Raw genomic sequence first — 13,213 nt, 5'->3', positions numbered from 1 at the left:
AAATTGTCAGAGGTACTTTTCCGTTGTATAATTTACGCTATTTTATGAATATATTCTTTTTAGAGTCGTTTCCGAAATTGACTGTGTCGTGAACTGCTTAGGCTGGTTCACACAGCAAGATATTAAAATTATCGGCAGACTTTCACAACGATAAAAAAATCACTGGTAGAACGCTTTGGAACAAACGAATATTCCCAGATTAGACGACGACATTGAAAGAAAAGGCGTTGGCCAAAGACGACGCAAGCACCGGCTTTCTATGACGGTTTTTAGTTTGTAGTCTCCACCGTGCTTCTGAGCTGCTTCGCCAACTCGCTTTCTGGTTGGCTGTGGGCACTCAGGTTCTTTTTCTTGGTACCAATTAAGTAATCTCCACATCGGATAATTGGTTCTCCTTCGATGGAGATGGAATTTTTTTTTTTTTTGTGAACTTTGGAAATATGTAAATATGTTTCCCTTTACCACAAATAAAATAAATACAATTGTTGCTCATTGTTCGGCTGTATATATCCGATGGTGTTTTCTTTCCCGTTGAATAACGTCTAACGACACAACATGGGCAAGGTCGTCAATTATTCTATTCATGCGGCGTTCATTGCGCCACCCATCACAGTTGCAGTCTTTATCTTTAAGATAGTATTGCCCGACGTTCTACGTTCGAGCAACAATCAAATGAGTTTGTCGTCAATATGAGACCAAAGATGGCTCGGGAACCTCAAGTCAGCTCATTAGGTGCATTTTCCTCATTCACAACATCAATAGATCTCATTTGGGCTGACAGACCAAAGCTCCATTTTCAAGGGCAAACTTTGCATTTTATTACGATGTGAAATTTGGTCGTCGTCCTGCTGCTCATTCAACACTTGGCTCATTTTTCCAAATCGCCCACAAAACAGCCCATTGCTGTAATAGTCTCGAACGCATCCCGTAGCGTAAATGAAAGACCGAAGATTCCTTTTTCCGCCGGTGACAACGTTGTCAGCTGTTATACCGCAATGACGCTCAAATTTGGTGCAACCTTTGCCTCCTAATTTGACAGGCCTCACTTCATCCTCTTCCCTTTGCAACACAATCAGCAATGCTTTCGATTTCCGAGTGCACTTCACTCTTGCTGGGTAATGGTTGTTGTTTTGTTTTGTTTTTTTAGACTCTTGGAGAACATTACGACATGTTGTTCGTGTGATCATGTTGTTTCAGTCGCGTTATTCAAAGTCTGCATTTTAGTCGCATGACCATTTTCCTTTCACGCCACTATTTCAAGTCAAGAATTTTTTGTCTTCCCTTCAAGCAACCGAATCTTAAAACTTACGATCACATTCATCATGAATATGCAACCTCTCATGAAACCCGTACCAGCCACTTTGTCAGCACGTCTTTACAGTGTCGAGTGTTTTATCTGCAAATACTGATTTAATGCTTTGTGGTCTACCTCAAGCTGTGCTTCTCACACACGAGGTGGAGTGCTATTAGAGAAAAATGAGGGGGGGGCGAGGGGAAGATCGGTGGCTGAGGCCATAGACTCTTTGCACGGCAGGAATCGTGCTGACTGGGCTCTTTTGATGGACAGGCCACGTCTGTTTGTATTTGGAGTTCCCTGATGACAGCGGCACCAGTGTTTGGCAGGGGGAGCGGCGGGAGGCCACGGCGAAACAAATAGGGTCATTGGAAAGGTCTGGGAGGTGGTCTTGGATGTTTACTACAGTCCTCAGCACATTCGTGAAAGATGAGAAGTGAACTGGTCATCACAAATGCTTGAAAAAAAAACAAACGAATTCAGCATATTCCAATTTGTCGTACAACGATAACGACACATTATTGCCGTGCATGGCAAATGGATGTTTCAAGTGGATTTAAATCAAAGCTAAAAAATGAACAATACTGTTTCTCTTCACAACATATGTGGAGGAGCTTGTGAGTGGGCCCCAATTCTCTCCCTCAATGCACATTAAAGACAACACCTTTCAACACCTTCCCGCGGCTTCAGCTGCACGATGTAATAGCCGCCAGACAGTCATCAGAAGCAAGTGCAGCACGAAAATCCAGCCACCAACGCTCAAACGCTCGTGGAAAGTGCAGAAAAATAACCACAAGCAGTACATGTAGGAAAAAAATCCAACTATGTGACGACAAATGTGTCACCAAAAGATACCGTATAAAACCAAGGTTGGCAGATATATTTAGCGTATTTTCTGAACTATAGAGCGCCCCTAGTGGTGAAAGAAAAATCCACAGAAAAGCCGCACTGTTGTATTAGCCGCACGGTTCAAAATCGATGAAAAAAGTAAATACGGTATTCTAAATGTATTCGGAAGGCATCCATCCACCCGATTTTATACAACGGTTACCGTATTTTCCAGACTATAAGTGGCCCTTTTTTTTTTCATACGTTCATACGAATCAGATTCTGTGGAGTGAATGCGAAACTTGTTAGGGCCTGGCAAAAAGAATGACACAGAAAACTGGAGGAACGTGTTCACCAGTGGGTGACTGAACAATGTGCTGTCTTGTCACCGGTGCAGTTATGGTACGTTTTCACGCACCGTTCGTTACCAAGGCGATCAGCATAAAGGACTTTGCGGGAGGACCTTTTTGGCATCCGAGATGAAAGCTCTGTTTTTGATCGAGAATTTTGTCATATAAATTACCAGCAAAAAATGCCACTTATACTCCAGTGTGAGTTATGTGTTTTTTTTTTGTGTAGATTAATTACGACAGGTGAAATAAAGACGGGAAAGGAAAAAAAACAATAAACGGTATCATATAAGGAACTAATTAGATGCCAAACGACAACTTGGCACATCAGGACACGAAGAAGAGAGCTGATTGGCTGACATGAGGAGCAGGGCTGATGAATCCAGTTGAGAGAGTAGACCGGAAAACATAAAAACTTCAGCCAATATGAAACAAAACAAAATCAGATCCAAATGCCAATCCTGCGTTTAAGGTCGTGACTGTGACATGTCATTGTTCTAGCAAATATAATTAGTCATCATTTAACAGTTTGTTTCAAGGACTTGAGCTGCATATTGTGAGGTTTTGATCAAGGGCGCAGGAAATCGCAATCAATTCAGTAATATGTTCTTACGGGAGCAGCAAGCATTATATTCGATTTAGCATTTAAAACCTGGAGATGCACACGGACCATCCCGGGCACAAATCACATTAGCTGTCAGTGATAAGAAACACTTAATACAAATTCCAGTCAGCCATCAACGTTCCCCAAAATGCGTTTCATTTGTGCAACAAAATACATTTCGATACTGGAACACGTTGCCCCGGTAACTGGAAAACAAAGCCTGCCTGTAAAATAAAAATCAATCATAACCTTCATTTGAGTCAATCAAAGATGAATATCGACACATTTAAAATGATACCCGCGAAATTGAGACATTTAGCAACAACACTGTGTGTGTGAGTGTGCGTGTGTGTTGAATGTGTGGGTGTGTTAATGTTAAGACAACCTGTCAGCAGAGGCGACGGATGTTTGGAAGTCAAATTCGATTAGTTGAGAGCATTAGTGCAAGAGGATAGTCTCGCGTATACGGGCGGGATTCTCTTTCAGGTGTGGCGTGTCTTTCAGATTCTTCCTTCGTTAAGCCTCATTTAATGAGACACATTTTTTTTTGTCTTGCTTCCATGGGATGACTACAATTCAATAACAATTGTGTGAGTGTGTAACGTTTCAAGTCAGAATGATTTTGTTTGCGTGTTTTTGGCAAGCTGTTCCTGAAACGGTGGCCTGTGGAGGGGTGATATTTTGCGCTGGGGGAGGCGCTTGGCGCCGGAGCGCTTCTGTGTGGGCATGTGAACTTGGCGAAGACATGATATGAGCCAAATTCAATTCTATTGTTTCCAGGAGATTGTACATCACGGTTCAGCCTGTGCGGTGTGTCCAAGAGAAGGATTAGTGAGGAACATGTAAGAGGGTTTATCTTCTTTTCTGGAATGGCTCCATTTTAATATTTCCTTCACAAAGGATTCTTGTTACGCTTCAGTGACATCGAAATAACATGACTTTTTTTTTTTTAATGTGCGCCTATCTTTGTTTTGGGACTTGCCTCTGTATTGAATATTTCTATAATTTCACATTTTTTTCCCATTTAAATTTTTTTTTTTACATTTTATATAATTTCTTATGATCCAGCCTCCTTTGTTCCGTCTTTGGATACACATTGGGCCTGGCGAAAAATTTGATGGTTTAACATAGCCATGCATGGGTTTGTAGTGCCCCCTATGGGGGTTTAACGGAACAACAGACCAATTGGGACCCATGTGGAACATCCTGAGCCGTACAATTTTATTTATTTTTATCGATACACTAAAATCTACAGAAAGTGAGCTGTCCAATTCAATGTTCAATTTGGACTCATTTTTGCACCTTTACATGGCTCATACCTTTGTCTCCTTGTCCGAAATAGTAAACTCGATTGATTTCCAACTTGGGCTATACCAGTGCTTCTCAAATAGTTGGGCGGCGCGATACTGAAGAGGGTGCGTGTAAACCTGGAGAACATGCTTTTTTTCCGCCGTACTATAATAAAGTGTAATTGCACCTCCACTCCAGTAGTTGGCAGTTGCACTCTCATTGCCAATTGTGCGCAGCGAGTATTAACTCTACGGTGTAGGTTTTTCAATGAAAAGGCGATTATTTATAGTTGTGGCGGAGAGTGGGTGGTGGGGAGTCGGACATTTCACGTTGATCTATGAAAAAATTACTTTGAAATTTGCGTAATTTTTTGGAAGTCTTTCATAGATTGCAATTTTTTTACGAAGTCCTCCTTGAGAATTTATCCCATCGACTTTGAAAATTGGGTCGGAATGAAAGCTACCAGATGATCCAGCCATCTATCTAGAAGAAAAAAAAATCCCCAAGGAACTATTTTTGAATAGCGTGTTCATGTACAACTAATTTGGAACAGCTCACTGGTGCACCAAGGTCCATTACCTCCATGATTTTGCCAGTCTATGAAATTGTATGGAGGCACAGCCGGGTCAGTGGAACCTTTGAGAGAAGGATTAATACAAGTCGGGGTCTGCTGATGCATGCTCATGCTTCTTCGGGCCTCCATAATTCACATTGTCAGCTGAAGAGTCGGAGCCCAGCGCCAACCCGGACCTGTCTCTCATCATAACACGCAGTCAAGAGCCTGTCAGAACAGATGAAGCCACCGGCTCAGCGCTGTCTAGGAACATTGAGCAGTAATTCACATTCTTGCACCCCGACAGGCCTCACTAAATCCAGGTCTCGCCATGATACGCTGGCGTCTGATCAACAAAGCTCTGCCCTCCCTCAGAGAACAGGCAAGCCACTGCATCAAGAACCACATTTGTAATGAATGACTCACCATCACATGACAGCATCTTTCCGTCAATTTTCCACAATGTTTCCTCTCATCCGGACGTACCCATGCAGAAATTGCATCGAAAAACCGTATGACACCAGCAATCCATTGGGCCACTCATTTTACAATGCACTTGCATTTTTGGGTCAACAGTTGGCGTTAGAGGACAGCTTGGGTGGACTTTGGGTTAGCACGTCCACCTCAGTTGACAGGTCTTGAGTTTGAATATCGGTTGAAGCGCTCTCCCGTGTGCAGTTTGCATGGTCTCCTCATGCTTGTGGGGCACGTCCTAAAACTTCAGAGGGAAGTTTGTGAAAAAGTTTTTATGAACGGTCCGAAAGCCCCTCAATCTGATATTGTGGAAAAAAAGTTCCGTATTCATATCCCCCATATTTGTTTCCTTATTACGGTAAAATTGCAAGAAGGTTGCTAAATAATGGTCCAAAAATGTGATTGTCTAATAATTTTCAAGGTCTGCAGTTTAATCCACACCAGCTCAAGATAGATTTTAAAAGTCTGCAATGCCTTCGCAAGTTGGTCGGGACGCTTTATTCAACCTGATTGAATGAGCCAGTAATTGCTCTTCAATGGCAACACGCTCCGTCTTAATTGAATAAGTAAATGAGGCAAAATTGCAAAAGCGTTTTGAGTACCTTGAAGGGAGAAAGAAAGCATCCCGTCGCCATTCATCACATCTGAAAGCACCGACAGCATTGAGTCTCAGAAATTCTTAGTCATCTTCGAAGGCATCTGTTTTTTTGTTTTTGTTTTTTTATACTGGAGCAAAAAAAAAAAAAAAGGTGTTGCGCATTTTCACAAACTTATAGGCAATAATCTATCTTCAGTGTATACTTAATAAGCTGAATATTTCCATATTAAGGATTGTCAGATGCTACGTGTTGGAGGCTGCTAGCTTGACGCAATTAAAATGACACTGCTGTCTTCAATGACACCAAAATTGAGTCACAAAAGTGTTTTCTTCAGGTTGTTCTTTTGGCACGGCCATCCAATTGATGAACTTCGGCAAGCAAAAAGTTGTTACGGGTAGTTGTCATTAGCTAGCTAAACAACATCACAACAATAACTGCTATTATCACGTTCCCTTTCCTCTTCTGCCCCTGAATTGAGTGCCTCAATTATCATTTGGTTGTGAGCGTAATCGAACGGGCCAATTGGAATGATTAAAATGATGGACATCTCCCCTTTTCCGAGCCTAAGAGGTGAAACCTACATTTGCACTTCAGGTAATAGCACAATCTCCCTCCAGATCGCCAATCATGATCGAGGACATCATGGAGTCTAAATGTGAGCCTGTGGCACCAAATGAGAGCGCTGGTAATGAATGAATAACCCACAGAACGGGCCATTTTCTAAGACCGTGTGCATGTCACAGGATGCGCATGCGCGTTTTCCGAACGCTTCGAACCTTTATTTATACCGCTATTTATACCGCTGGCTGCCAGGATGGCCGAGTGGTCTAAGGCGCCGCGTTCAGGACCAATCTCCCCAGGAGGCCTGGGTTTGAATCTCAAATTTCCCCATTGTGGGACTAATAAAGGGAATATTATTATTATTATTATTATTATTAAGGCAATTGAGAACAGATTCCCAATTTTTTTTAAATTTGATGCAGCTAATTTGATGCTATAACCAATTTCCTTGCCATGGCATCAATAAGGCCATTTTGTTTTTCTATTACTGGAAATGGACTCAAATTGTCCATAGGTGTGAATGTTTGTGCATCTTCCATTTTCTGAAGCCACACCTATGTAAGAATTGTGTGTGTGTTTATTTGTTTAATAGGTCACAAGGAGATCCATTTTGCACTCGGAGACTTTAGGAACTGGCTCGACCGTGCAGACTAGAATTGGGTCATTGTAGAACAAAGGATATTCATGAGACAAAAAACAAATCAGGAGCACGAGAAGGTTATACGGCATACCACAATATATCACAACAACTTGAGGCTAAATCCGACTAATCCTGAACTAAAGACAAGGTTTAGAAAAAAAAAACTTGATGCACGTCTCATCAGACATGCTGAGGGCACTTTATTTGGTCTCAAGTACATTGTACCGCCAAAGGTGTTCTCTGCATTTCGCCCCTCCCCCGAGGAGCACTGGGCAGTGACTGTCACGCTTGTGGTCCAGATTGTGCGTCAGCATTTTTAAAATCATGTAAATTAGTGGAAACTCACCTTGCATGATTTTGTCTATAAGGAAACAAAATGAGCATCCAGAAAAAAAGTCACACAGGGATAACGATTACATAAGATGTCCAACAGCCTTGAGGAAGCATTTATTACGTTATTAAGTGTTATTCATATGTCTTCACATTATATCATTTAGTGCAATCCTTAAATGCATCTAATAAAAACAAATAGGATCTGGATAAGATTTTGGTCTTACGTGTACTCCAAAACAAATGCCATTTCATTTTCATGTGTTTACAGTGCATCCGTGACGTGAATATAACTTGTATGATGAACATCATATTTTACGGCACAACTGAAAATACTGGATAAAGGTTCCAACCTTGAAGGTTACACAAATACATTTATGGTTTGACTTTTAATCCGGAGAGTGTTCAAGCCTTCTCGGACCGTAAGCTTCAAACCAATGTCAAGCATCCACGCGAGAGCCGAGAATCAGACCGAAATAGCCGTGCTATTTTACGATATTAGCTTGTTTGGAGCTCGAAAGCTTTTCCTTCAGTGTCGTCGGCAGTTTTCAATTTGATGGATGGCGCTTGCCACTGATCACTCTCTCACATTGTTCCCTGGCCTCAAAGGGCACAAACCAGCTCATTAATAAACCTCTGTGATTAATTTCCATATCTCCCTCCTGTGTCCCTTCCCCTTGTCGTCTTTAAAAAGAGGGACCCTCCTAATTAGTGAACCACAGTACGATGCCAAGGGGATAATGTTCAGCACGACTGTTGACATTGAAAAGATATTCACGTTACGGAATTCCTTGTGTTAATAACTTCAACCTCGGCTTTACGCTTCCTCAAGGTAATTTTATCGGCTCAATGTACATTTTTACAGCTATTTTCAGTATATTTTTTTTGTTTGCACCTTCAAATGTAAAAAATAGGATTTCTCTGTAAAACGGAAAAATAATCTGAAAATTCTCCGTAAATAAGACGTCTTACAGAACCATTTAGAACTCTTTCAGGGTTCAGGGTTCATTTGACTAATTTCCCGCGATCGACAAGGGCAAAATGAGCAATCAATAAATCGATTGGGAAGCTCGCTTGGGTAGTTCTTAGCACACTTAGCTCATAGCGCTGATGTCCGGGGTTTGAATCTTTGCTCTGGTTTTTGTGCGCGGCATTTGCATGTTCTATTTGTAATCTGGCTTGTTATTTTTATTGAACAACTCTAAATTATCCACGTGTATAAATGCAAGAGTGAATAGTTGTTTGACCAAATGTCTCCTGCCATCGACTGAATAGCTAATTATTTGGGGGCCGAAAATTTTCGTGGAACTGACCGTTGACAAACTTCCCAGAAAAAGTGCATATTGATTTAAAAAAAATAAAAAAATCCAAAGCCGGAACAGCAGAAGTTGGCTCATGCAACTATTGACAGGTGGCCGCTGTCTCCTTTGCTGTCCAGCGGAACAACAATATTGCACAATACCTGATTTGAACTATGAAATTAGTGAAGGGGTGTGTAGCTAAACTCTTCTGAAGGGGTAGGGGAAAAAAATAAGTAGAATTGAATTAACCAATTGCCAATGATCTAGAATAGTCAGTATATAAAAATGATTGTCAAAAACGAAGCAAGACCCGCAGCCAGGCTAGAATTTGGTGAATAATAAGCCCTTCTCCTTTCAATGATGCTGATTTGAAATGCAAAACTTTTACGACATGGTGTTTAAAAACATTTTGTCACTGACGGGATTTTCAAAAATCTGCCAACGGAAGTCGTAAAATGGAACGTGACCATGCACAAAGGAAGTTGCTTTCGCAAAAGTAATAATGAGCAACGCACTTTTTTTCCACACATTAATAAGCATTTTAACAAGCTGCACTTTCTGCTTTGATGGAATGCTCAGCTATCATATTAATTACTTCATTAAGTTACGGTGAATGTGCGTGTGTGTGTGTGTGTGTTTTAAAAGAATATGTACCGTTAAGGTGAGGCAACTTTTGTCATTTGGAAGACAGATATGAGAAGAAAGGTTTATCACAAGAAGGCAAAAAAAAAAAAAAAAAACACCACTGGCGGGAATAAACAATTTTATTAAGTTATGTTTTTAGAAAAAAAAAATCCAACACAAATTCACAAACAATGATGACCATGCACAATTTTAGTATACAAGACAAAACAGTTACTTTTCAATATGAAAATACAAATCTACAAGTCAGTATCTCACAGAGATCATCGATTAATACAGCAGTATTAGGCTGGAGAACGCACTATATAAGAGTAATAATGTTGTCTTGGGCGACCATATTTGAAAAATAGATGCAAATATTTACATGGTAGGAAATTCACGTTCAAGACTCGCCAACCTCTTTGACAAGATTATCATCCTTTTGAAAACAAATTCATGTGCTGCTTTTTTTAAATCAGGACACTTTCTGTCGATGTTTGGAATCACCATCGGATTTAAGGCCCACTACAAACTTTTTGTACGACATACTAACAACACACACAAATAAAAATCACGTCTTTTCCAGCAGAACACATTTCACTCCCAAAATAAACCTGATTGCCACCGTGTCACATATTGGGAATCCACACGGTAACGTCCTTGCCTCAATACTTTTAAGTTATACGTTTAAAATGGCGAAGGAAGGGAGACAGTCGGACATGATGTTTAAGAGATGATGTAATCTCGTTGTCTTAGAATCCTCACCTTTGACACATTCATCTAAACTCAGAAACTAAAAAATTACAATCACTCAACTGCCCCGTCGTGCGCCAATTTAAAGTCACTGTTCATACCCACAACAGCGCAAACTGCCCATTTTTAACGGCGCATTTCATAAATGTTGTAGCGGTAACTAGAAAAAAATTGTTGTAGCCCGTCCCTTCACACAACTAGCCCATGCTATGGGCCCGACTTGAACCTGGCAAGAATATCGAGCCCAGAGAGTGCAGTCCTTTGTCAAGGCAGCTGACTTTCTAAAAATGACAGATGTCTGCATTCATATTTTGTCTCAATAAGATACAGCGCTGATTATTCCTTTTTCTTTTGCCCCCGATGATAGCCAAAATGATGAGGCTTAAAAACTTGTTGGCGAACCTTGTTAGTTACCTGTTTCTCGATGAGGTGACTATATCTGGAATTAAAACATACTGTGACAAGTTTCTGTAACACCCTGCCGCACACCTCAAAGTGTCGCCAAAGCTTCATTAACATGCAGTTTGCTCAAATTTTTAAAAGGAAATGACTCCTTCCAAAGCAAGGTGGCGAAAAACAACGACAGTGTCACACCTTAAAATCGGGCTTTTTAAGAATACCGTAGCGTCCGCAATTGTGAAGAAAGCGCAGTCATCTAATAGCAGTAATGTTTGACGATTTGCTCGCAAAAATCAATAAAACTGAAAAACTGTAAATCACTGCACTAAAAGTCTTTTAAAAAAAAAGTTTGGAGAAAACATTTATTGGAAAACAAACACTCAGTGCACGTACGCACGCACGCACGTACACACACACACACACAACCAGGTAGTGAACTAGTGAATCATCATTGACGGCAACATAACAAAATGAGAACATTAAAGGAGGCCATCAATCACCCAGGCGACTCCAAAAAAAAAATGACAGCAAAAAAAAAAAAAAAATCAATATTCCATTGACTAACAAGAGCACAGCTTTATGAAACCAGTCAGGTAGCCAACAGGTCAGCCTTTTTTTGGGGGACTTTTTATGAGTCCTCTAAGGTCTGCGCACCTGTTCAGACGGCGACGTGGGGACACGCAGTCACCTTGCATCAGCTGCTTGTGCTTTTTTTGTTTGACTTTGGGAGTGGCGGGAGAGTGCAAAACGACACGTGATGATGATAACCTCCGAGCTGATGACTGTGCACCGTCCCGTGTTCAGCAAAGGCACGGTAAATGTCCAGCAGTCGCACCTTCATCTGGGCGCTATCGAGAAGACTCCGGTGAGCGCATTGCAAGCCTTCTGTGTTTTTTCAAAATGAAGGGGAGAGAACTCCCTCGCTCTGTGTCGTTTGCTCGCTATTTATTCTGGGAAGAGATTAAAGCGGCAGGCATGCTTTTTTTTTTTGCTGCACTTGCAGGCGGGGCAATGTCATTTCTGTTGCCAGAATGGCCCGATATATTTTCTATCCTCCATTTTATAGACAATACTAGAACCAAATTGTCATCTTCTTCACTCTCTGTCCCTAGGTTCAACAAATCGACCATACCTATCGGAGTCAATGTCGTCCATATACTGTACATTATACAATTTCCGTTCTCCCCATTTTTCAATCCGGCGCCTTGTTCATGAGACGTAGCAAGGATGCAAAAGCGAACTTTTCTGCAATGTCAAGTCTGAGCAGCGAAAACAACTTTTAAATTTGAGCTCAGGTGAAGGCACTGTTATTGGTATAAGGTCGTCCATTCACGCATTGGGCCAGGCAATCGTCGATGGTGTCTGGTGTTGCGTGATGTATAAAATACTGTCGGTCATCTCGAAAGAGGAACAATACGTGTGGGATTTGTCTGACATGATAGCGAATTCCTCTGTGAAAAGCAACCATTTCGCTCGACGGAGAAAGCCGACGATGATGGCCATTTATTATTTAAGGGGAAGAGTTGGAGAGAAAGTAGCAACATCTTTCACGGTATTGTAGAGAGGGCCTGGGGGCACACGAGTCGGTGGCTGGACAACAAATTGGAGACGAGTGAAGTATGCGGAAACATGATGGGCAGAGCTGATCAATTAGAAAGACAACTGGTACGTTTCAGAACATGGTGATCTTTCAGCTCTTTTTTTCTTTTTCAAAATACCAAATAAGTCCTGTGTGTGTTTTTTTTTGATTAGATCAAATGAATTTGTTCAAGACGTCTCATAAAATTGCATTTTGAGATGATGACTCAGAAGCAACCAATGACAATGGACTAATCTCAATGGACAGATTCTCCTTGAGACGACATTATCTTTTTGATTTTTTTTTTTCCAGAATGAAACATTTCATCAAATAAGCATACTTTGTTGCCTAATTTGATATGGGGTGCATGTGTACGATTGATTTTAAGGCAGTCATGTACTTTACAGCAGCGATGAGAACCTGAAGCTTCAAATTTGCTTCATGAACCACTTGCTGTATATATTTTTTTTACTCTTCTAGATTGCACTGTTGGTTTAAAGAAATGTGTTTAGGAAATGGTAAGTCAGTGTGCTTCCAGGAGTAAAAAACTAACAACAACTGGTCCATGAAGCAGATTTGAAGCTTCATTTTCCCATCCCAACTTTACAGACACGTTGGATAATTCATAATAATGTCATAACCTTGAAAATAAAACAGCAAGGTGGCACTTAAAACTCCAAATGCAATATTGGACGGTATCATGCACTCAAATTCTTACATCTTTGTCTTATAGAGTCTTTACGGGTATGCACTTTTTTAAACAGTTGTGCCTTTTAAGGAATCCCAAGTCCTATCGCTGAACCCTGGGCCCACCAGTGGAGGGATAACATTCTGACAGGCAGACCAAACGGACTGTGGGGAGCGCTGGATGCTCCGATTAGACATCACCAGATAAAGTAGAGCAGTGCACTGATGAGTGTTGCCGAGAGGTTGAATGGGTTCAGACGGTATGCCCCTGAGCCCCGTGCTCCCATACCTGGAAAGGAAACCATCCGATGATTAGCTTGAGAAAACACACATATAAGTACAAATAATTT

The 13,213-nt window shown here is 41.1% G+C and overlaps 1 protein-coding gene across 1 annotated transcript in view; it reads right to left on the bottom strand.

Annotated features, from left to right (window-relative positions):
- Nucleotides 1-9,570: 9,570 nt before the first annotated feature.
- Nucleotides 9,571-13,213, bottom strand: part of LOC148326733 (contactin-3-like) — a 38,748-nt gene continuing 35,105 nt past the window's right edge. Inside the window, exon 23 of the mRNA XM_088310085.1 lies at nucleotides 9,571-13,152. Coding sequence (XP_088166211.1) covers nucleotides 13,061-13,152 — 92 coding nt within the window. The 3' untranslated portion in view covers nucleotides 9,571-13,060. The remainder of the gene's footprint in view (nucleotides 13,153-13,213) is intronic.

This window comes from Idiotropiscis lumnitzeri, chromosome 11 (assembly GCF_059441095.1).
Source record: "Idiotropiscis lumnitzeri isolate Australia: NSW breed Sydney's pygmy pipehorse chromosome 11, RoL_Ilum_1.0, whole genome shotgun sequence".
Classification (NCBI taxonomy): domain Eukaryota; kingdom Metazoa; phylum Chordata; class Actinopteri; order Syngnathiformes; family Syngnathidae; genus Idiotropiscis; species Idiotropiscis lumnitzeri.
The sequence above is the reverse complement of the archived record's forward strand: the minus strand, read 5'-3'. Positions and strand labels throughout refer to the sequence as shown.